General features: G+C 43.1%; 1 protein-coding gene across 6 annotated transcripts in view; it reads left to right on the top strand.

Annotated features, from left to right (window-relative positions):
• Positions 1-26,573, top strand: part of LOC126162871 (pumilio homolog 2) — a 593,093-nt gene that overhangs the window by 266,443 nt on the left and 300,077 nt on the right. For all 6 annotated transcript variants that reach the window (XM_049919652.1, XM_049919655.1, XM_049919653.1 and 3 more), the window contains one exon: positions 18,859-19,049. In XM_049919652.1, coding sequence (XP_049775609.1) covers positions 18,859-19,049 — 191 coding nt within the window. The remainder of the gene's footprint in view (positions 1-18,858; positions 19,050-26,573) is intronic.

Genomic DNA, 26,573 nt, shown 5'->3' with positions numbered 1-26,573 from the left:
TAGTACAGAGACTAATTGCCACTCTTTTCCCATTTTTCATTTCCTGTGCACGTGGATAGGGCGCTATAGTGAAACACACTCACTACGGACAATTCTTGACGAGTTGGTTAAAGATGGTTTTCAGTAGGAGTCGGAAAAAACTGATGGTTTTGTAAGCTTACAGCCAATTGCTAGGTATTACTTACCGATAATTTTTTTGAGTGCTCTTACTTTCTCATAAATTCTGATAACCTGCAGTATTCCCGCGTAACGAGTATGCAAGAATATATGCTTTTCGAATTGCATCTATAAATTAATGGTACGTTACAAAGGACTCCGGCGTATGGTGTAGATAGCGCCTAACATGGAGAAAATGTACTTGAAAATGGAAATAATCTCCCGAAATGTCATTCAGGTAATGAATAAATTCAGTTTAGCAATTTTTGTGACTGCTGCCGTTATCAGCAGCTGATTAGGAACAGTGTTATGTGACTGAAAACATATTGACAATGCTGCTATGTGCTTATGTTGCTAGAAGAGTGGTTGGTATGGGCTGTCTTCATCAGCATGTTACACTCAGTCAGGTAACGCGATGTATCAGTTGTGTAAATATGTGTGCTTAATTTAGCACTCATAACCGGAGGTAGCATCATCATTACCGCATCTGATGACTACTCGGCGATTCGTAATTAAGTACTTCGGAGAGGACTCATTGAATCACCTCCAGATTTTCTCTACTCCACCACTCTCGAATAGCGAAAGGGGAAAAAAACACTTAAATCTTGCCGTACGAGCTCTGATTTCTCTTATTTTAATTTTATTACGATTAACTTGAAAGCATATAGCCATCTAGTTTCCGGACCAGTGCGATATTCATAATCAATTCCTCATGTGACATTAATTAACGCCTTATGAAAAGGAGAGCAATTTCACGCGAACAGTAAAGTAGGAATAATGCATGCGTTACTCTTTGTATGTGATTCAAGGGTATAGGAGACAGACTTAAAAGAATATAATCTATGTTTAGTTTAGTCTCGTTAAGGCACGCAAGTTCGATATAAATCTCACGTAGAGTTCAAGCAACGTACCTTAACTGGAAATCAAACTATGGAAAATCCAGGATGTTAACTGGGAATTGCTATACCTCACATAAAACTTCGTTGGGCGGACTCTCTTTAACGTAACGAGGGAATTCAACATGAGTTTCTTACATTTGTATCTAAAAGCAAATTGCAGGTGAAGCAAGATTGTCGGGATTTCGACGTAGGTAATTGTAACATAAATAAACGGAGAAACCAACTATCGTTTTACTACACCATTGGTGATAAACAGCTGGATATTTGCTACACGGGTTGCACATGCCTAGTAGTAGTGTCAAAATGTGATCCAAATGTATAACTTCTTACATTTCGTTTAGTGGAATCATTCAATTTCAGATTGCTTCCAAATGTTATGACTCACAACTAACAGGTATTGAGAAAGAATGCCACAACATCCATAATTTAATTAAAGAGTATCTGGCAAATTACTTTCCACTAATCTAACACCAATAATAACGCGACTCCAGGGAGGAAGACGTAGCATATGTCTGCAACAGTTCTACCTATATTCATATCAATAGAACTACAGTTTTTAGCAAACTAATAAATGCTTACCAGTTTACAGCAGAAACATCTAGCAGGAGCAGGTTGTAAATATTGTTAGGTAATGGCTTTTGTGGCAACAGTGCTCTTATAACACTGAGTCTGAATTCTTGGGGGGGGCGACATTTTTGTGCCAGAATATTTATTGTGTAGGGCATGTGCACTTGTCAGCATCATTTCCATGTAGTGGATAAAAAGTTTCTTGTGCCAGCGTATGGATTTTCGTTCCGATCAACTCCCGACATAAATTTATTGTAGTTTACAATGGCCAAGGGCGTAGATTTCGTCTCCTTTCTTTTGTTTTCAACGTTAACCATTTCCTTTGTAAATGCATTAGAAATGTAGCAAACCTCCCTTTTATCACGCCACTTACCTATCGTAACTCCTTCCGCAATCTAGCAACGGCTTCACCTTTTCGTAATTTTGCCTTGGGCGTATCCTTCCTATTCGTCCTCAGAGTTCCTGTGCAGTGAGTCGTCTTATCCACGAGCAACTTAGCCAGTGCGAAGCTATTAGAGTAATTGTCCATGTACACGTGGTGACAGCATTCAACTTTTCATCCAGTAAATGAAGAACAATTTTTTTGCGCATGGCCTCTTCCTCTTAAATCTTTCAGCATGCCAGTGTATACAGCGAATTTTAGGACCATTCCAGTGTGAGTTGTCAAAATATATAGCTTTATGCCATATTTGTGCTTTTTATTTTTGATGTATTGGCGGAAAAGTAATCTTCCACGCCAAAGGATCATTGATTCGCCCAGTGACAGCTCCCGTCCAGGGTAGTGCACTTGGCACATCCTTCCATTGCAAAAATTGATGACTGGACGTATTTTATACAACCTGTCGGATGGTTTTGGTTCGCCATGTATTGGATTTTCAGAAAAATGCAATGCACGTAGTATTAGAAGAAAAAGATTTCGTGAAATACTATCGGCAATTCCTTTCACGTGAAATAAAGGGTCCTTTATCCAATAGTCTTGGAACTTCCTCTCTTTACACTTCCAATGTGCAGGAAGACTTCCAAGAACACTAAGAATTCGCCAACCGTCACATTTTTCCAAGAATTTATTCGTGATTGTTCTTTGGTTCCCACAGAAAGGAATCATTCAATTGCGTTTCGATTTGTTCCTTCTACAGCTTTCAGTAGAAATTCGTCCGTCAGCAAAAGACGAAAATAATCTAAGGGAGTGTTTCCCGTTGGTTGAATTAGCAGTCCCTCATTTTTTATAAACGGGCAGTTTACCTTTCCAACTGGCTTGCTTTTCCATGCAACACTTGTATCAGCTACATTACCACTCCTTCTGCCCTTTCCCTGTCTCTTGGATTCACAGCCATTTATACAGTCTCAACTAAAGCAAACTCGCCTCCGTCAGACTCTTCACTGGATTCCCACCTGCCCTCCCCACTGGGCAATTCCGTTTCCAAATCGCTTTCTTCTAATATTCGTAATAATTCCGCGTCCGTTAGTTTTTGTACGTTTATTGTGTCCCGATTTTACGTTTCTTAGGTTCTGAAGGGCTCGCCTTGTCAAGATTGTTTTCCATTTTCAGTCCCACAACAGAGAAACGCTGTAGGAAAAAACGCGAACTGCACCTGTAAAAATTGAAAACAATACGTTCTTAGAGTTCCTGCGCAATAAACCACACCGAATGTCTGTGCCTAACTAAACCGTGGTGCCTCGCAACAGCTCTCTCTCTCGCCGCGCAGGCGTGTCCACCAGTATCGGCCGGGCGAGCTGGTGCGCCGATGGCAGCGAATTTGTTAACTCTATCAACTCTACATGGGACAGATATCAACTTCTCTCCTCCAGGAAAGAGTCTTTGATTAATAATAGATGAATATCTAAATTGGACTGAGCACATCACTGCCATGGTGCAAGACGGCATTAGCATCTCTCTTTGCCGTACGAAAATACACTCCTGGAAATGGAAAAAAGAACACATTGACACCGGTGTGTCAGACCCACCATACTTGCTCCGGACACTGCGAGAGGGCTGTACAAGCAATGATCACACGCACGGCACAGCGGACACACCAGGAACCGCGGTGTTGGCCGTCGAATGGCGCTAGCTGCGCAGCATTTGTGCACCGCTGCCGTCAGTGTCAGCCAGTTTGCCGTGGCATACGGAGCTCCATCGCAGTCTTTAACACTGGTAGCATGCCGCGACAGCGTGGACGTGAACCGTATGTGCAGTTGACGGACTTTGAGCGAGGGCGTATAGTGGGCATGCGGGAGGCCGGGTGGACGTACCGCCGAATTGCTCAACACGTGGGGCGTGAGGTCTCCACAGTACATCGATGTTGTCGCCAGTGGTCGGCGGAAGGTGCACGTGCCCGTCGACCTGGGACCGGACCGCAGCGACGCACGGATGCACGCCAAGACCGTAGGATCCTATGCAGTGCCGTAGGGGACCGCACCGCCACTTCCCAGCAAATTAGGGACACTGTTGCTCCTGGGGTATCGGCGAGGACCATTCGCAACCGTCTCCATGAAGCTGGGCTACGGTCCCGCACACCGTTAGGCCGTCTTCCGCTCACGCCCCAACATCGTGCAGCCCGCCTCCAGTGGTGTCGCGACAGGCGTGAATGGAGGGACGAATGGAGACGTGTTGTCTTCAGCGATGAGAGTCGCTTCTGCCTTGGTGCCAATGATGGTCGTATGCGTGTTTGGCGCCGTGCAGGTGAGCGCCACAATCAGGACTGCATACGACCGAGGCACACAGGGCCAACACCCGGCATCATGGTGTGGGGAGCGATCTCCTACACTGGCCGTACACCACTGGTGATCGTCGAGGGGACACTGAATAGTGCACGGTACATCCAAACCGTCATCGAACCCATCGTTCTACCATTCCTAGACCGGCAAGGGAACTTGCTGTTCCAACAGGACAATGCACGTCCGCATGTATCCCGTGCCACCCAACGTGCTCTAGAAGGTGTAAGTCAACTACCCTGGCCAGCAAGATCTCCGGATCTGTCCCCCATTGAGCATGTTTGGGACTGGATGAAGCGTCGTCTCACGCGGTCTGCACGTCCAGCACGAACGCTGGTCCAACTGAGGCGCCAGGTGGAAATGGCATGGCAAGCCGTTCCACAGGACTACATCCAGCATCTCTACGATCGTCTCCATGGGAGAATAGCAGCCTGCATTGCTGCGAAAGGTGGATATACACTGTACTAGTGCCGACATTGTGCATGCTCTGTTGCCTGTGTCTATGTGCCTGTGGTTCTGTCAGTGTGATCATGTGATGTATCTGACCCCAGGAATGTGTCAATAAAGTTTCCCCTTCCTGGGACAATGAATTCACGGTGTTCTTATTTCAATTTCCAGGAGTGTATAAAAACTTCTTCCCTCTTGACCCGGAGAGTAAAATTGTGCAAACACTTATACTACCAATTATTGATTACAGCGAATTTATCCTGCGAGGCCTATCTCAGGAAAGCTTACGGCGCCTGGAAATGGTTTTGAATGCCTGTGTTCATTATGTCTATGTTGTTCGACTCTTGATCATATTTCACCATCATGTGCACAGTTTCGTGGCTGCAAGCAGATAAGCGCAGAGATTTCCATGTCCTCTATCTTTGTCTTATAGACACACATTTTCCCCTCGTATCTCTCCTCGCCCTTAACACTGTTGTCTTGAACAACGTGGCAGAAGAAATACACGTTCCCATCACAGCAAAATTCCTTCTGTCCCACTCCATCGTTCAGCCAATTTGTCGGAGTACTCCTTAGTAGCAGAAACCCAAACTCTGGAATAAACTTTCGCATTATGTTAGAGAACTGAGTAACATCACCAGCTTCAGTAGACAGTTAGTGACAGATCTACTAAAACAACAATACGGATTACCATTGTCCCTGTACGCACTCGTTATCCTTGTACATCCTTCTTTCCAAACAGATCTCTCTCATTTCCCAGTATTCTTAGCTGACACTGTCTCCAAATTGTCGTCGTCGTCGTCGTCGTCGTCGTCGTCGTCGTCGTCGTCGTCAGCAGCAGCAGCATTAGTGCAAGCACTCTTTATTTGTCATATTGAAATTTGTATTTCGTAGGTAACTATGATGTATGTGTGAAATCCTGGTCCGTTGTAAGAGAGGGACTGATGGCCCTAATCAGATCAGTTTAATAAATAAATAAAAACCAATGGCGTCTATTCGCAGTAGGATTTTGTAACATATGCTATTTTCGAACGCCATGAATTACCTCGAAGAAAACTATCGATTGACTTACTGTCAACTCGAATTCAGAAAATATCCTTCTTGTAAAACACAACTGGCCCTTTGTTCACACGAAGCATTGGGTGCTGTCTGCAGGCATCTCAAGTTGATTCCATGTTTCTAGATGTCCAGAAGGCTTCTTTTGACACAGCGCTTGTCTGGTTACTTAAGGAGTACTCCTGTGAGATACGGGATCCGTACCAGGTAGGATTCACGGAGTGCATCGAAAAAGTTCAAAGAAGAGCAGTCCGCTTTTATTATCATGAAATAGGGGGGATAGTGTCACGGATATGACAAATGAGTTGAGGTGGCAATCATTAAAACGTTGTGGCGACATCTTTTCACGAAATTTTAATCATCAACTGTCTCCTTCGAATGCGAAAATATTTTGTTGACGCCTATGTACATAGGGAGAGATGATCATCGTATTAAAATAATAAATAAAAGCTCTCACGGAGAGATTTGAGATTTCGATTTCCCTGCGCGCCATTCGGAACTGGAGCAGTAGAGAGATTTTCTGGTAGTTCTTCAATGAAGCTTCTGCCGCGCATTTAATTAAGTTGAATTTCATAGTAGTCATGTAGATGTAGGTAAACAATGTCCCCTCTGACTTTTTATCTTCCAGCAGCCAAGTGAAAGAGCACGCAGTATTTCTGAAGCAAGGTAAAGGTTTCTTGTAAAATAGTACGGTGGAGACTTCATACCTACCTAAAAGTACAGGTGTGGATGGGTAACGGGAATAGATGCCACTAGTTTGAGACTGGACACAGACAAAAAATGGAAGATTCCCTTAAGAACGAAAAATGCAAATTCAGACTGGTTACTGCAAGTAATTTCTTTCAAATATACGAAAGGCTGTAGCGCAGAGGACAGCAGCAGTTTCAAAAGCAGGACTCCAGTGCACTGTCATTTGCAAACTCTGATGTAACCATGCATGCGATACTGCAGCCGAGCCAGACCTCAACGAGGATGATGCTGAGGAGGCAACACGATGACGGAGAAGCACTGCCCGACAGTATCATCGCTGAGGAGGGAAAACTGATGCCAAACTCGTTGCCGTGTGGACAAAAGAAGTCAAGGCGTTAACATCTGACTGTACAAAGTCTCATAAAAATGTTGTCTCATTCGTAAAAGTTTGCTCTTAAACGTACGTTTAGCTGGTAAGCAGTGACATTGTATTGGATATCACACATTTTTAAATAAAATACACATCGTATAAATATCTTATTTCTCTGTGTAGTTTTATACCTTTACTGAAGGATGTCCCATTGAAGGCAGGGAAGGGGGCGGATGTTGGTGGTGTTAAAGGTTGGTAATTAGAAGAACTTAAGATTTTTACACGACATTAGCAGAAATGAGCATCCTCTTGATGGTAGGGGTCTGAGAGGATGCTCTTGATATTAAGCGTTGAGCGTTAGAAGCATCTATCATTATCCTTTTTAAAAGTTGTATGATTAAAATTGTAAAATGTGTTATTTTTATTATTTCTTGATAACTTTGGAATTTTGCCGTTTTTTAAAGCTCTGTATCTTGGTAAGTAGATAGTGCAAAAACACGTTGTATTAGTGCTCTACAAGAAAAAGTCTTAAGTGCTGTTTATCGTTGGATTCAAGGAAAAACCATCATAGAGAAAAAAAACTGAAAGCATACCAATTTCGCTCACTCCATGTTAGTACATTGTCCTCGAGGTCGAAAAGTTGGAATTGCAACATACTAAGTGTGTATAAAATGTGGACCTTCTGCAAAACCCAATGTTACTGCCGACTGGACTATTCGTTGTTCTTGTTTGATTTCTGATGTAAGATGTTTCCAACTTCAGACCAGTTGTGTGAACACTAGAAGGCCATAAAAGAATGAACCTCACAGCATTTTTGCCGTTTCGGTCAAACCTGACTTTGTATTAAAAATTTTTTTTAAAAAATCACGTGATAAGTTATCAAGGCTCTCGTGAAGCCCTTCAGCTCTAGGTTACCATAACCAAATTTCGTAAAGCTATACAAAAGTTAGTCTTGTGAACTCATACGACTGATGTGAGAAGCAAAGTTTTGAGAGAGAAAAGCTTGTCGGTGTTGTAGTTTTCGTTGCCTCTGTCTTTATAACAAGAGAGTGCCTTAATTATTTTAAACTGTCTATGTAAACTATATGTTTTTTAAACCAAACTCCTCCCGAACAGGCCACGAAGGCCCAACGGTACCAGCCGGCCGCCGTGTCGTCGTCAGACCGCTGGTGTCACTGGAAGTGGATATTGAGGGGCATGTGGGCAGCACACCGCTCTCCCGGCCGTATGTCAGTTTCGAGACCGGAGCTGCTACTTCTCAATCAAGGAGATACTCAATTTGCCTCCCAAGTGCTGAGTGCACCCCGCTTGCCAACAGCGCTCGGCAGACCGGATGGTAACCCATCGCAGTGCTAGCCCAGCTCGACAGAGCTTAACTTCGGTGATCTGAGGGGAACCGATGTTACCACTGCGGCAAGGCCGTTGGCATGCAAACTATATTAGTCAAGTAAATATTGGTTGTACATTGTACTGGCTAAATTGCGTCACACAAGATAAGAAAGAGGCCTTCTTATGGATCAGCACGTTACCATAAATCATTACCGCTAAAATTGTTAATTAAATTGTTGCACGTTAGATTACGCTAATACACAGGGTGATTAAACTTTCAAGCCTCTGTAGAAATAACGCCACTGGCCAGAATGACGTCAAATTACAACGGAATATTATCGGTGAAGGGGGAAAACGTATGGCAGAAAAAAAATAGTTACAAAATGTAGCAATAGATGGGGCTGTAAGCATCAAACGTAATCGTGATCGACCACAGATGATAAATGAATCATACAACAATGTCTAAGGTGTACGTCTGAAGTTAAACAAACTGCACTATTCAGTGTGCATGGGTGTACAGGTGTGATACTGTTAGTTACGTAAACCCATCCACCACGGCAAGGTCATATATCGGATGAGTAAAATCTGTTTTTAATTTTCCTGAGGCCGAAAACTGCATAAAAAGCATCACTCACATCGGTTTTTAATTGTCCTCAAGCCGAAACCGCTTAAAAAGCATCAATCAAAATCAAATTGGATTATTAATTTCCCTGTGACTGGCGCAAAACATTTTCAATATGCTGTCCACCTTTTTCTGCAACAAGTTGAAATCGAGAAACAGTACGTTCCATAACTGATCGAAGTGTTTCCGGGGTCACGTTCAGAATGTATTGGGCAATGCAGTTAAGTTTTCAATCGGAACACCGAACAAAACCTCTTTCAGATAGCCCCACACCACAAGTCATACGGATTAAGATCAGGTGATCGGGACGGCCAGGCTATAGGGAAATGGTGGCTGATAAATCTAGCATTTCCGAGATGGCGCTTCAGCAGCTGCCTAACGGGATTTCCAATGTTCTTAGGTGCGCCATCTTCCATAAAAATGATCCCGCCCACGCTGTTGGAGAGCTGGAATGACGTGGTTGCGCAAAAGACACTCATAGAGCTTAACAGTGACGGTACAGGTAACATGACCGGAAGCACCTTTCTCTTCAATAAATATGCCCCTATGATAAATGGTGCCGTAAACCCGCACTACACAGTGACCTTTTCACGATGAAGTGGTACTGGTTAATTTCCGTGTGGAATTTTCGTTGCCCTTATTCGACAATTCTGTGTATTGACGTATCGTGTCATATGGAAGTGGGCTTCGTCTGCCCACAAAATCTTCCACGGCCAGTCATTGTTCACTTCCATGCGAGCAAGAAATTGTAAAGCAAAGGTCTCTCTTGCTGGCAGGTCAACAGGAAGCAACTCGTGCATATGGGTAATTTTGAATGGATAGCAAAAAAGGATGTTTCGTAGGATTTTAAGCACCGTGCTCATGGGTATGTCCAATGTTCGGGCAATTCTCCGTTGCACTACACGTTTGCACACCACCCCTCGTCTCCTCCTGCATTGCTGTGGCCACTGCTTCCACTGACGTCGAATCCATTTGTTTCCTCCCTCTACCAGGTTGCAAACCAAAAGAACACGTCTTTTCGAATCATTTTCTCCAGGCGCACGGCAGTCACTTTCACAGCCCGGAATTTCGCGGAGTGATGTGTGCTGTCATCATTCTTGTAATACAGCTCTACAAGCAGAGTGCGATCCTGCATTGAGACAGTCATGGCGAATGTTGTAGACGCGAGAGGAGGAAAAGCTGGGTACCCGGAGTGTTTATACCAACCTGAGTGGGTCGTGCGCATGATAGTTATTTTCATTTACGTGTTGTCATATACAGCGCCGTCTATTGATCAATTTTCACACTATTTTTCTTCTTCTGCCATACGTTTTCGCCGTTCTCCGATAATATTCCGTTGCAATTTGACATTCTATCCAATGGTGTTATTTCTACAGCGTTTTTAAAGTTTATCTTTAATTATAGAGCCAGAGAATAGAAACTTGAAATTTGTAGAGGGCGTTGATGTTATGCTGTAGGCGTCGTTTAACAAGAGACTCTAAGAAATTCCACCCGTGAGAGTGAAATAACGGATGAAATGTTTATTTGGAAATATATCGCTATTAAAGCAGTTTCGATGCTACACCTACGAAACTTTGTATTTGTTTTCTCGGCCAAAAACAAAGAAATGCGTGTTTCAGTATTTTTGCAAATTTAAGCCGAATGGGAGTGAAATAGGGGATGAAAGTTATTATGGAAATATTTCATTATATAATCATTTTGAAAATTTGTATTTGGTTTCACTGTTTTAGGAAACTCAACCCCTAAGGGGTAATAGGGTGTGAAACATTTTGTGAAAATATTTAATTCTGGAAGCATTTTTAAGCTAAATCATTAAAACTTCGAAATTCATTCCCTAAGGTTGTGAAATATGGTCAGTGATTCACTGACTCATCCTGGCCTACCGCGAACTGCAAAGGATAAAAACTTTGAGGAGGGTGTGTGTACCCCAAGGGGATGAAATACGAGATGAAATTTTAAGAAAATATTTCGTTATAATAATATAAAAAAATTTAAACATAAATATACGAAAATTTGCATTTCATTTTTCGGTGAGATACAAAGATGGGTGTGTTAGGATACAAAGGTTTCAATGGAAAAATCACCACCAAAACTCAGCAGACGTGAAACGATTAGGTGTTTCAGTTTGTGAACAACTAAAAATTTGATTAAAGAAAAGAAAAAGTGCAGACTATACACTCCACGCGAGCGACGTAGCAGGCGCTAAGCTAGCCTTTTTCTATTGATAACAATGAAACATCCTGTACCTTTCGCGATGTTGATGACAAAGTTGTAGTTAAAGTTTAAGACAAGTTACGAAATATTATAGTGTCCCCAAACCAAACAATGTACATTATGTGATCAAAAGTATCCGAACACCTGGCTGAAAATGATGTAAAAGTTCGTGGCGCCCTCCATCGGTAATGCTGGAATTCAATATGATGTTGGCTCACACTTAGCCTTGATGACAGCTTCCACTCTGGCAGGCATACGTTCAGGAAGGTTTCTTGGGGAATGGCAGCCCATTCTTCATGGAGTGCTGCACTGAGGAGAGGACGATCAGTGAGGCCTGGCACGAAGTCGGCGTTCCAAAACATCCGAAAGGTGTACTATAGGGTTAAGGTCAGGACCGTGTGCAGGCCAGTCCATTACAGAGATGTTATTGTCGTGTAACCACTCCGCCACAGGCCGTGGATTATGAACAGGTGCTCGATAGAGTTCAGAGATGTAGGCGCCATCAATGTAGGCCTGTGCTGTGATAGTGCCACGTAAAACAACAAGGGGTGCAAACCCCCTCCATGAAAACATGGCCTTACCATAACACCACCGCCTCCAAATTTTACTGTTGGCACTGCACACGCTGGCAGATGACGTTCACCGGGCATTCGACACATACCCTCACCCTGCCATCGGATCGCCACATTGTGTACCGTGATTCGTCACTCCACACAACGTTTTTCCACTGTTGAATCGCCCAATGTTCACGCTCCTTACACCAAGCGAGGCGTCGCTTGGCATTTACCGTCGTGATGTGTGGCTTATGAGCAGCCGCTCGACCATGAAATCAGAGTTTTCTCACCTCCCGCCTAACTTTGATAGTACTTGAAGTGGATCCTGATGCAGTTTGGAATTCCTATGTGATGGTCTGGATACATGTCTGCCTATTACACGTTACGACCTTCAACTGTTGGCGGTCTCTGTCAGTCAACAGACGAGGTCGGCCTGTACGCTTTTGTGCTGTAAGTGTCCCTTCACGTTTCCACTTTACTATCACATCGGAAACAGTGGACCTAGGGATGTTTAGGAGTGTGGAAATCTGGCGTACAGACGTATGACACAAGTGACACCCAATCACCTCACCGCGTTCGAAATCCGTGGAGCGCCGCATTCTGCTGTCACGATGTCTAATGACTACTGAGATCGCCGATATGGAGTACCTGGCGGTAGGTGGCAGCACAATGCACATAATACGAAAAACGTATGTTTTATGGGGTGTTCGGATACTTTTGATCACATAGTGTAACTAATGGAAAATTGGTTTCGTATTAGTTTTAAGAATCGTTGTAAAAATATTTCTTAAAACTGTCCACTATACATCGTCCGTCTGCCGCGCGGGTAGCAGTGCGATATAAGGCGCATTGCCACAGTTCGCGCGCGCACGCGTGCTTGTGTGTGTGTGTGTGTGTGTGTGTGTGTGTGTGTGTGTGTGTGTCGGTTAGTTTAAATTAGATTAAGTAGTGTGTAGGGACCGATGATCTTTTCAGTTTGGTCCCATAGAACGTATCACAAATTTCCAAATTTTTCATCTTCCGTCCAAGAAGTTCTGAAGACTGATTTTATTCCTAGTATACAAGCGACGTCAGCGCGATAACTACGGTGGCAGCGTTGAATTAACAGCTGTTAATGACGTATGTGAATTCGAACAGTCTGTTGTGAACAGGCAGTGTTACTAGTGGAATCTCGCTAGTAACAAACTTTTTACTTGTTTATTTTATCGACAAACAAAAATAATTAACAAATATTGAATCACACTTTTAAATAAAAGTAACATTTTTAATCATTATTCGCATGGGAAGTCAAGTATTTACAATAAATGAAAATTTGGTACAAATTTCCCCCCTTAGGATGATCCAGTACTCCAAATTTGAGTTTCTGGAGCGTTTCAGCAGTGTGGGCAGCAGTATGCGGACGGGCATTGTCGTGCAGCAACACAGCACCTTTTGACAGCAATCCTCGGCGTTTGCTTCGAATTACAGGTTTTAGCCTGGCAGTAAGCATCTCACTGTTTATTGTTGTGCTCCTTTCCCCATAATGTTCCAGTACTGGACCTAGTGCGTCGGAAAAAACCGTATGCAACAGTTTCCCTGCAGAAGGTTGGGTCTTGAAATTTTTCTTGCGCGGCGAATTTGGATGTTTCCATTCCATACTCTGCCGTTTACTCTCCGGCTCTTAATGATGGATCTATGTTTCGTCACCAGTAATGATCCTGTCTAAGTTGTTGTCCCGTTCTTTACCGTAGCGATCCAAATGTTTTTGACAGATGTCCAAGCGCGTTTGTTTATGCAACTGTGTGAGTTGTTTTGGGACCTATCTTGCACAGACTCCATGAAACCCAAGTCTGTTGTGGAAGATTTCGTAGGCAAAACCGTGACTAATTGGCAGACGATGTGCCACTTCGCCAATAGTTACTCGTCTGTCTATGAGAATCATTTCACGTGAACACTCCAAATTCGCCGTGCAAGAAAAATTTCAAGACCCAACCTTCTGCAGGGAAACTGTTGCATACGGTTTTTTCCGACGCACTAGGTCCAGTACTGGAACATTATGGGGAAAGGGGCACAACAATAAACAGTGAGATGCTTACTGCCAGGCTAAAACCTGTAATTCGAAGCAAACACCGAGGTTTCTTCATTCGTGGCGACAAACGGTCGTCCGGCTCCTTCATCGTGCGTAACACTTGTGCGACCATTTCGGAATTTTTCAATCCATTCGTAGATACTCCGTTGTGGAAAACACTGTTCCCGTACTGTACCGAAAGTCTGCGATGAATTTCGGCCCCTGATACGCCTTCCGACCACAATAAAACTGATCACTGAACGTTGCTCTTCTTTGGTGGAAATAGCGGAGCAGCCATGATTAACAGCATGGCAGCGATAGCGAAACTAACCTAGCAGCTTGAAAATTGCAGAGATATAACAACAAATAACAAAGCATGCGTCACCAGCGTAAAATGACAGTACTGCCAAAATAAATAAAAATATAAATAAATTGCGGATAATATTTGACTTAGCCACGTACAAATGTGTCGTATTTAACAGCACTAGAAACTTTTCTAATCTTCGAAGACGGTGTTTTTAAATTTACGCAGTGAAGAAAATTGCGTCGTACTGCTTTATGAAACTGATGTCGGGGTATTGACCTTCAAATTATAGAAGTACGAAGAAAAACTGAGGGGCCCACACCGTAAGGTCCTCTCGTTCGATATGGCAGTGATGATGTCCTGACCGGATGCGCTATCTGCTTACGGCCTACAACGGCATTGAATTGTGCTGCGGCGGCTGTTGCGGAGACGGTGCGGCGCGCGCGGCGTGCTGTGACAGGAACCGGCTGGCGGTCAGGCCTGGCTGGCGCTGTCAACGGCCCCGCTCGCGGCTTTGTTCTCACCGCGCACCTGCACGCCGCCTCCGCTGCTGACCTCTGATGCCCGGCTGCCAGAGACGCGTCATCCCTGCTGTATCAAGTCATAGCCACATTAATGTCTCTAATTTTCGTTCAGATTTCTCTACAATTTTTCCATTCCTTTTGGTGAATTTAATATGTAACTACTTTCGCGTTATGCGGTGTGTGTGTGTGTGTGTGTGTGTGTGTGTGTGTGTGTGTACCGCGGCTTTGTCTCCCCCGCCCCCAACTTTCACCATACCTTACTATCTCATGATGATGCGTTATGTCTGTCAGTTATAAATGTCGTACGTAGTTTTGTAATTTGTAACTGTCGTAAAGAAATTTGTTGCACTTCCATAATGTCGACAAAAAATTTTTGTAATGTGTAACTAGCCACATTGCGCATATAATTCAAGAATTATTCTAATGAAAGAAAACAGATGAAACGAAACTATCTCCCACCACCCATTTAATAGTGTAACACCAACAGACATAACATAAAGTATTAACAAGTTAGGAGGCAGTCTGAGTAGACTTCTCACATGGAAAGTACTTACAATCGAGCGAACATACCTATATTAAATTTTGTTTGCGGGACCATTACATGCCTCTCAGTGTGCTAGTGATAGTCACTTTCCTGCACGACTCTGCAAATGTCTCCAGACGTCAAACCAGATATCTTAATTATAAATGCAAGTGAGAATTCACAGCAATATCAGTGACTACGAAAGGCACAGTGAAGAAAAGCAAGTTGATCACGTCATAACTGCACGTTCTGTATCATCAGTGTTGAACGCCATGTCAGTGACACTTAGAGGTTGTCCACAGGTTTTTGAATATTATAACCAGAGTCCTGAATATCATAACCAGAGTCCTGCCATGCAGAATGAAATATTGGTCTGTATACTTCCACAGATAATTGAGTTTAAATAAGAGTGCATTTTCTTGATGAAGAATCTGCCATGGCTGCATGTTCCTGGAATGCAGTTTAAGTAAGTCTGTTTTTCTCTTGTTCCCCCCTGCCCCCCCCCCCCCCCACATACACCGATTATCCAGAACATTATGACCACCTACCTAATTGCCGGTATGTCCACCTGTGGCATGGATAACTGCGGCGAAGCGTTGTGGCATGGAAACGATGAGGCCTTCATCGTTTGCTGGAGGTAGTTGGCACCATATCTCTCCCCCCCCCCCCCCTCCCCGACAGACACACGTGTCACCTAATTCAGGGGAGGGAGCCATGAGCTCTGAGGTCACCATGTTCAATCAGATCCCAGATGTATTCAATCGGGTTCAGGTCTGGCGACTTGGGAACCAGCACATCAGTTGTAACTCGCCACTGTGTTGCTCAAACCACTCCATCACACTCCTGGCCTTGTGACACGGCGCATTGCCTTGTTGAAAAATGCTACTGACATCAGGAAACATAATCATCATCAAGGGGTGTATGTGGTCTGCAACCTGTGTACAATACTCCTTGGCCGTCGTGGTGCTCTGCACGAGTTCCACCGGACCCATGGATGTCCACATGAATGTTCCCCAGAGCATAATGGAGCCACTGCCATCTTGTCTCCGCCCACAGTACAGTTTCAAGGAGCTGTTCCCATGGAAGAGGAGGGATTCACACCCATCGACATGTTGAAGAAGATATTGGGATTTATCAGACCATGCAACCCTGTGCCACTGTGCCAACATCTGGTGTCACTGGTCGCATGCCCATTTCAGTGGTAGTTCCCAATTTTGTGGTGTCAACATTGGCGCAGGCTTGGGCTATCAGATGCAGAGGCCCATCATTAGGAGTGTTTGGTGCACTTTGTGTTCAGGCACACTTGTACTCTGCTCAGCATGAAAGTCTGGTGCTAATTCTGCCACAGTTTGCCGCCTGTCCTGTTGTGCCAGTCTGCCCATCCTATGACATCTGACATGCAGAATTACGGATGGCTGTCGAAACACACGGCATCTGAATGTGGTTTCACCACTTGTTGAAGACGCTTACCACAGCACTCTTCAAACACCCGACAACTTCTACAGTTTCCGAAATGCTTGTGCCAAATCTCCAAGCCATCACAATCTGCCGCCAGTCAAACTTATACACGAACAGCACACTCAGTGATACTACACATGCACTGTGTGTTTGTCTGACTAGCAGTCATTCCTTGCCAGTTGATGCTGCTATCGCATGGATGAGTTTATATTGATAGTAGATTGGTGGTCATAATCTTCTGACTGATCAGTGTATTTTATATTGCCTTAATAAATGCACATTCAGAGATTGTGCATATTTTGTAGCTTTAGGTGGAATATTTTTAAAACTATGCCTTTTCCTCCAGAGGCTTCCTATAGTACTTGTTCATCCTTATGTCCAGTCGAGAAGTCACAAAATACTAAGACATTTGTTGCAAATGTTTATTCAGAACTGAGAGAAAACCGTCTTCAGATGTAATATTGTCTTCCTTCTTCTCACACTTGCATCTATGAAGATATTTGGAGGGCACTGTTTTTCTATTTCCCTTGACATACAGGATCCAAGTTTTCTTCATCTCTAAACTGGTGGGGAAGGACAGCAGCCTTTAGTACATTATAAACTGCTCTACATGTGGGGACAGCCATCATCCCCACCCTTGAGATTTCATGTTGACTTTTCGTCAGGGCGCTGATGACCGTGATGTCGAGCACCCCCTCATCCCAACTCCTCATCACCAAGTTTTCTATTTGGTTCTTAGGAGCATGTATACAATTTGTCTGCCAATAGTTCATCTATTGATGTAGGCAGCAAACACAAAAAAATTCAAAAGAGGTCTGTTTGTTTTGCATTATTGTGAAATAAGGGAGCAAGTTTCACAGTTGTGATGAATGAGTTGAGGTGGCAGTCATTAAACAAAAGGCGTTTTTAATTCCAGAGAGATTTTCACTCCAAATTTCAGCCACTATCTTCCTCCTCTGAATGCCAAACCATTTTGTTGACACTCTTTACACAGGGAGAAATAAGCATCATAATGAAGTAAGAGAAATTAGAGCTCATATGGAAAGAATTAGGTGCTGGTTTTTCCCCAGTTGTTATTTTACACTGGAATACTCGAGTAATAGCCAGAAAGTGGTTCTATGAACCCTCTGTCAAACATTCAAATGTGAATTGCAACGTTGACTCGGTGCCAGTTCGACAACAAACAATTTATTCCCTCATACACATTCGCCTGTGGCTTTTCTGTTACCGATTGTCTTATACACAGTATATGAATCTTGGACTTGGGTGCCTCTCTCAGTTTAATGCCCCAGGGTGACTTGTGTCTTGGTTGATTGGAATGCTAATAAAAACTGAAAAACAGTATGAAAATGCTGCCGTTTCATTGAAAACATTTTTGTATGTCAAGAGTGTCTAACAAGTAACTTTTTCTTTGTTATTAAAGTTCAGCAGTTGGCAGATATGTAAGCTGCCATCTCAGTTAATTTACTTTCATTTTGGGAAAGTATAAAGTTGATAAGAAAATTTCAGTGGTTAATTGAAAATTGACGTAGACAAGCTCACTGTTCCTCCATCAAACATTGGCTATCTTCATAGTGTGCAGCTGAAGGTAAGGTTAAGAAGACTGAAGATCATTTTCCTGTGTGTCAGCGAATCTAGGGGAGAGGTTTTAGGGTGGTGGTGGTCTTTAAAAATACAGAGAAGTCTGAAAAGATTTTATTCTATGGATCCTCTTTCAAAGTATGTATCTGAAGCACATGGGCAGATTTTTTTTTTAATGAAGAAAAGTGAAAATGAATAAAAGGGTAACATTATCGTCAAATAGATCAATTTGCTTAGGGCTAGTTTCTTAAAGTAGGCTGCTTGTCTTACTTATTATCATTGTATTGCGCTTTAGTTCCTTTTGGATGTACAATTCACAAAAGTAACAAGTTTACAAGTGTTTCCATTTTGTATGATCTGGAAGATGAGAGAATAGGCATAAAAAATCCACTGCTTTGATTCCAAGAGGTAATCATTTTCATAAACATTCCAAAGAGACTTTAATGGTAAAAACGACATCAAGTTTTGTTCAGTTGAAGGAGCTATTAAATTTTCAACTGAGCCAGTTTTAGTCATTACAAAAATTTTCACACAGTGCTTTAATATGACGACTTAACTGATCAATCAGCAGAGTGCACTCACAATTTAAGTTTGTATTTTATAGGTTTTAACACTGCATTGCCTCCAGTGACATTTGTGCTTATGAATGACCCTGTTGAACAGATACAAAGCAAGTAATTTGTTGTTGTGTATTTCATTATACAGCTTACACTGAACTTAACAAACTATTCTGTTTTAATATGTCATCATTGTATTTTTATGTCATTCTTTTCATTAATTCAGCCTGTCCTTGTTCACATTGCAGATCATGCTGTTTCCCAACCCATCACTATGGTACCTAGGAGATCAGGAAGCTTTCCTGGTAGTGAAGCAGCAAATATTCTCTCCCCCCGCTCCTCAGAAACTGGTGGTTTAGGAGTCAAAATGGTAGAATACGTCCTCGGTTCTTCACCAACTGGCAAAGACCTTGAACCTCGTATGAGAGGGCTTGTGCTGGTATGTTTATGACATTACATAAACTAGATTTCAGACACAATCCTATTATATACATATATTATGTACAGTGTGGTTGTAACTAGTTATTTCATGAAATTGTTTAACATAACTAGCTTTTAGTAATAATATGTCTCTGATGTAAGCATGCTTGCTAATCCAATTACTAGCAGGGTCAACATTAACTTTTGTTTCATAATTGTTGCTTGTTAGATATTGTATTCAGAACACAAGGACAAAAGTAATTCACTAACTGAGCAGATAGATGTATTTATTAGCAGCTTGCACGAAAATGGGAATAATCATTTTGGTTTCAGTGTTGTATGTAAGAATCACAATTATGCAGTTTCATAAGTGCAGTTATTTCTTTTACAGACTGATTATAAATATTCTGAGCAAAGCGGTAAATAGTGTTGAGGAGAGACATATACACAGTCGACCCTTCCAACTTAGCATAAACACCTTAACATAGGATGATCAAATTGTTTTTACGTTCTGTGAATTGTTATATACTCATTTGAGGAACTTACTATTTCTGTAAATCAACTATGAAAGTTATTCTGTAGACATTATCCTTGAGAATACTGAGACTAGAGTTACATAATGAGGAACATAAGCCTAACTTACGTGTGGTGACTCGGTATGAACAGGTCAGTTGGGTCTGGAGGCCTCTGACAATCAGACAAAAATTAATTTACGTTAGCTGAATACTCAATTTCAGAATCCTTTTGAGAAGAAAGTCATCTTATGGTTCAGTATTGCTGGCCTTCTAAGTGCAAATGTGGTCATTCCAGTGCCTTGTTATTAAACTTGGAGAAAGGTTGAAAAACTGGACTTGTTGCTTAGAATGATGATGAGACATGAATTGTATGTATTGTTTTCATTCCTTGTTTACAATCACCACGTTTTTCTTGGCCATGTATTGACAGTGAAGTACCTTTAATTCCAAAACGTAGTAAACATGGTATTTTGTTCTTAGTGCACATGTGTTAATTCTCTAAGACATTAGTGTGTTCAACAAGATACAGTACATCATCATGTTTTACAGGAAAGCAAATGGGTTTCGAAGATGTAATGGAACTGCAGAAATACAAATGATGAAACAGTGCCCACTGCGCCCAGAGATCACAGTTAATGATGACAATAATACGTCATCCACAACAACTTGTTTCCGTTACAATGTAGAATGCGAAAGATACTCCAGTGCAGTGTTTCTGTATCAAGTGCCCTCTTCCACTGATTGATGAATGTATAGCCTACACATCTATTAAAGTTGAGACAGATCGGTGTAAATTAACTATATATCTAGGTACCAGCTGCACACACTCAGCAGTGCATGGAAGTGGGCACTTGTTAATTGAGGTGCTGAAAAGGAGTGTGTTCTGTGTTATACATCATGATGCAAAGGTGCCCATGAGCTGTGGAATTTGGCTGGTTGAGAAGTAAGTCTGCTAACTGCAGTCTTGTCATGCCACTAGTGCATCCACACTCTGCGATCTTGTCTGGCTGAGGTGTTTGTGTTCGCTGCAGATTCTCCCAGGTAACTGCCATGTCTGCTCACTGTGGCCCCTCCACAATACATGCCTACCCTAAACAAAAGGACTGGTAGACGCTCACAAACACAGTTACATAAGGGCATTTGCTAGACTCGGCACTGGATGCCTCCAGGAATGGCAAGAGCAAGTGACAGAACTCGACAAACAATGATTGATAATGTTGAAAGCTCAAATTTTTGAAAGGTATTAACTCAAGTCCATCATTAGCGTTTAACCCTAGAGCAGACATGCTCTTAAATGTTAAAGAGCAGGTGCATGGTGTATTATGTACATGCTGACAAGTAGCTATTTATTGTTATTTCTTCATCATTTAGTGCAGTTAATTTACATCCAATCATAGAGTGGTTACAAGTAACATTTAAGTTCATGCTTGACAATAGTTTCATACGTTATAAATGCTAATTGATTACATTGGAATTATTTAGTTGGAGCATAATTGTCGTCAACCTCGGTTGAATGCAAACTGCTATTTGAGAATTGTTTTTGCAAACGAAATCATTATATCTTCATATTATTGTTGCGGTGTTATTCGCTCCCTTTCCACAAATTCCGCGTCTACCTTTTTTCTTCATTGGTTGCTCTTGCATGCACATATCTTGAGTTTTGTAATGACACAGATTCATACTAACATTAGCTGGTTAGCTTGGTGTCCCTTATCTTTTGAAAATATGGTGTTTCATGAGTTGAAAATAAAGGCTCTTTAGAAAAATTTAATGTGGATGGATGTTTTTCGTTCTTTTCATTTGCTATCAACATCACCTGTCCATTGCTACCAGCCATGTTCAACAATGTGTACTATACAGACATACATTTTCTTGTCCATTATAATTATCCGGGCAGTTATGCCGTGGTCGGTTGATGAATTCTGTGGTGATTCCCAACGTTTCGTCTCCGACTGCGGGAGACATCTTCAAGGGGGTCCGTAGCTTGATGGAAGGTCCAACACACACACTGGCTCGCTACTGACTGCTGCTAAATTCCGTGTCCGCGGCAATTAGTAGCGAACCAGTGTGTGTGTGTGTGTGTGTGTGTGTGTGTGTGTGTGTGTGTGTGTGTTGGACCTTCCATCAAGCTACGGACCCCCTTGAAGATGTCTCCCGCAGTCGGAGACGAAACGTTGGGAATCACCACAGAATTCATCAACCGACAACGGCATAACAGCCCGGATAATTATAATGAACATGATATTTCTGGCCGTGAAAGTTTACATTTTAGTATACATTTTCTTGTCATTTGGTGTTTTTGTTGCTGTTGTTGTTGTGGTTGTGGTCCAAGAGACTGGTTTGCTGCAGCTCTCCATACTACACTACACTACACTGTGCAAGCCTCTTCATTTCCTAATAACTATTGCAACCTACATTCTTCTGAATCTGCTTAGTTTATTCATCTCTTGGTCTTCCTCTACGATTCTTACTCTCCACGCTTCCCTCCAGAACTAAATTGGTGATCCCTTGATGCCTCAGAACATGTCCTACCAACTGATCCCTTCTTGTAGTCAAGTTGTGCCACAGATTCCTCTTCTCCCCAATCCTATTCAGTACCTCTTCATTAGTTATGTGATCCACCCATTTAATCTTCGGCATTCTTCTGTAGGACCACATTTCGAAAGCATTTTTTCTCTTCTTGTCTAAACTACACTCCTGGAAATTGAAATAAGAACACCGTGAATTCATTGTCCCAGGAAGGGGAAACTTTATTGACACATTCCTGGGGTCAGATACATCACATGATCACACTGACAGAACCACAGGCACATAGACACAGGCAACAGAGCATGCACATTGTCGGCACTAGTACAGTGTATATCCACCTTTCGCAGCAATGCAGGCTGCTATTCTCCCATGGAGACGATCGTAGAGATGCTGGATGTAGTCCTGTGGAACGGCTTGCCATGCCATTTCCACCTGGCGCCTCAGTTGGACCAGCGTTCGTGCTGGACGTGCAGACCGCGTGAGACGACGCTTCATCCAGTCCCAAACATGCTCAATGGGGGACAGATCCGGAGATCTTGCTGGCCAGGGTAGTTGACTTACACCTTCTAGAGCACGTTGGGTGGCACGGGATACATGCGGACGTGCATTGTCCTGTTGGAACAGCAAGTTCCCTTGCCGGTCGAGGAATGGTAGAACGATGGGTTCGATGACGGTTTGGATGTACCGTGCACTATTCAGTGTCCCCTCGACGATCACCAGTGGTGTACGGCCAGTGTAGGAGATCGCTCCCCACACCATGATGCCGGGTGTTGGCCCTGTGTGCCTCGGTCGTATGCAGTCCTGATTGTGGCGCTCACCTGCACGGCGCCAAACACGCATACGACCATCATTGGCACCAAGGCAGAAGCGACTCTCATCGCTCAAGACGACACGTCTCCATTCGTCCCTCCATTCACGCCTGTCGCGACACCACTGGAGGCGGGCTGCACGATGTTGGGGCGTGAGCGGAAGACGGCCTAACGGTGTGCGGGACCGTAGCCCAGCTTCATGGAGACGGTTGCGAATGGTCCTCGCCGATACCCCAGGAGCAACAGTGTCCCTAATTTGCTGGGAAGTGGCGGTGCGGTCCCCTACGGCACTGCATAGGATCCTACGGTCTTGGCGTGCATCCGTGCGTCGCTGCGGTCTGGTCCCAGGTCGACGGGCACATGCACCTTCCGCCGACCACTGGCGACAACATCGATGTACTGTGGAGACCTCACGCCCCACGTGTTGAGCAATTCGGCGGTACGTCCACCCGGCCTCCCGCATGCCCACTATACGCCCTCGCTCAAAGTCCGTCAACTGCACATACGGTTCACGTCCACGCTGTCGCGGCATGCTACCAGTGTTAAAGACTGCGATGGAGCTCCGTATGCCACGGCAAACTGGCTGACACTGACGGCAGCGGTGCACAAATGCTGCGCAGCTAGCGCCATTCGACGGCCAACACCGCGGTTCCTGGTGTGTCCGCTGTGCCGTGCGTGTGATCATTGCTTGTACAGCCCTCTCGCAGTGTCCGGAGCAAGTATGGTGGGTCTGACACACCGGTGTCAATGTGTTCTTTTTTCCATTTCCAGGAGTGTATTTATCATCCATGTTTCACTTCCATATATGGCTACACTCCATACAAATACTTTCAGATAAGACTTCCTGACACTTAAATCTATATTCAGTGTAAACAAATTTCTCTTCTTCAGAAACACTTTCCTTGCCGTACTCAGTCTACATTTTATATCCTTTCAACATTTTACGATCATCAGTTATTTTGCTTCCCAAATAGCAAAACTCATCTGCTACTTTAAGTGTCTCATTTCCTAATCTAATTCACTGAGCTCATTTAATTCGACTACGTTTCATTATCCTCGTTTCGCTTCTGTTGATGTTCATCTTGTATCCTCCTTTCAAGATTCTGTTCATTCCATTCAGCTGCTTTTCCAGGCCCTTTACTGTCTCTGACAGAATTACAGTGTTGTCGACAAACCTCAGTTCTTGTTTCTTCTCCGTGGATTCTAATTTCTACTCCAAATTCATCTTTTGTTTCCTTTACTGCTTGTTCAATATACAGATTGAATAACATCAGGAATAAGCTACAACCCTGTCTCACTCCTTTCTCAGCCTCTGCTTCCCTGTCATGCCTCTAGACTCTGCATGACTGCCAACTGGTTTCTGTACAAATTGTAAATAGCTTTTTGCTCCCTGTATTTTAGCCCTGCCACCTTCAGATTTTCAAAGAGAGTGTTCCAGTCAACATTGTCAAAAGATTTCTCTAAGTCTACAAATGATAGAAACATAGGTTTGCCTTTTCTGAACCTATCACCTAAGATAAGCCGTAGGGTCAGTATTGCCTCTCGTCTTCCAACGTTTCTATGGAATCCAAACTGATCCTTCCCGAGGTCGGCCTCTACCAGTTTTCCATCCGTCTGTAAAGAATTTGTATTAGTATTTTGCAACCGTGCTTTATTAAACCCCCCCCATGAACCATGGACCTTGCCGTTGGTGGGGAGGCTTGCGTGCCTCAGCGATACAGATAGCCGTACCGTAGGTACAACCACAACGGAGGGGTATCTGTTGAGAGGCCAGACAAACATGTGGTTCCTGAAGAGGGGCAGCAGCCTTTTCAGTAGTTGCAAGGGCAACAGTCCGGATGATTGACTGATCTGGCCTTGTAACGATAACCAAAACGGCCTTGCTGTGCTGGTACTGCGAACGGCTGAAAGCAAGGGGAAACTACGGCCGTAATTTTTCCCGAGGGCATGCAGCTTTACTGTATGATTAAATGATGATGGCGTCCTCTTGGGTAAAATATTCCGGAGGTAAAATAGTCCCCCATTCGGATCTCCGGGCGGGGACTACTCAAGAGGATGTCGTTATCAGGAGAAAGAAAATTGGCGTTCTACGGATCGGAGCGTGGAATGTCAGATCCCTTAATCGGGCAGGTAGGTTAGAAAATTTAAAAAGGGAAATGGATAGGTTAAAGTTAGATATAGTGGGAATTAGTGAAGTTCGGTGGCAGGAGGAACAAGACTTCTGGTCAGGTGACTACAGGGTTATAAACACAAAGTCAAATAGGGGTAATGCAGGAGTAGGTTTAATAATGAATAGGAAAATAGGAATGCGGGTAAGCTACTACAAACAGCATAGTGAACGCATTATTGTGGCCAAGATAGGTACGAAGCCCACACCTACTACAGTAGTACAAGTTTATATGCCAACTAGCTCTGCAGATGACGAAGAAATTGAAGAAATGTATGATGAAATAAAAGAAATTATTCAGATAGTGAAGGGAGACGAAAATTTAATAGTCATGGGTGACTGGAATTCGAGTGTAGGAAAAGGGAGAGACGGAAACGTAGTAGGTGAATATGGATTGGGGCTAAGAAATGAAAGAGGAAGCCGCCTGGTAGAATTTTGCACAGAGCACAACTTAATCATAGCTAACACTTGGTTTAAGAATCATGATAGAAGGTTGTATACATGGAAGAACCCTGGAGATACTAAAAGGTATCAGATAGATTATATAATGGTAAGACAGAGATTTAGGAACCAGGTTTTAAATTGTAAGACATTTCCAGGGGCAGATGTGGACTCTGACCACAATCTATTGGTTATGACCTGTAGATTAAAACTGAAGAAACTGCAAAAAGGTGGGAAGTTAAGGAGATGGGACCTGGATAAACTGAAAGAACCAGAGGTTGTACAGAGTTTCAGGGAGAGCATAAGGGAACAATTGACAGGAATGGGGGAAAGAAATACAGTAGAAGAGGAATGGGTAGCTTTGAGGGATGAAGTAGTGAAGGCAGCAGAGGATCAAGTAGGTAAAAAGACGAGGGCCAGTAGAAATCCTTGGGTAACAGAAGAAATATTGAATTTAATTGATGAAAGGAGAAAATATAAAAATGCAGTAAATGAAGCAGGCAAAAAGGAATACAAACGTCTCAAAAATGAGATCAACAGGAAGTGCAAAATGGCTAAGCAGGCATGGCTAGAGGACAAATGTAAGGAAGTAGAGGCTTGTCTCACTAGGGGTAAGATAGATACTGCCTACAGGAAAATTAAAGAGACCTTTGGAGATAAGAGAACCACTTGTATGAACATCAAGAGCTCAGATGGAAACCCAGTTCTAAGCAAAGAAGGGAAAGCAGAAAGGTGGAAGGAGTATATAGAGGGTTTATACAAGGGCGATGTACTTGAGGACAGTATTATGGAAATGGAAGAGGATGTAGATGAAGATGAAATGGGAGATACGATACTGCGTCAAGAGTTTGACAGAGCACTGAAAGACCTGAGTCGAAACAAGGCTCCCGGAGTAGACAACATTCCATTGGAACTACTGACGGCCTTGGGAGAGCCAGTCATGACAAAACTCTACCATCTGGTGAGCAAGATGTATGAAACCGGTGAAATACCCTCAGACTTCAAGAAGAATATAATAATTCCAATCCCAAAGAAAGCAGGTGCTGACAGATGTGAAAATTACCGAACAATCAGTTTAATAA

The sequence above is a fragment of the Schistocerca cancellata genome, chromosome 2, assembly GCF_023864275.1.
Source record: "Schistocerca cancellata isolate TAMUIC-IGC-003103 chromosome 2, iqSchCanc2.1, whole genome shotgun sequence".
NCBI classification, from domain to species: Eukaryota; Metazoa; Arthropoda; class Insecta; order Orthoptera; family Acrididae; genus Schistocerca; species Schistocerca cancellata.
Note: the sequence above shows the minus strand (reverse complement) of the source record. Positions and strands in the feature narration are given on the sequence as shown.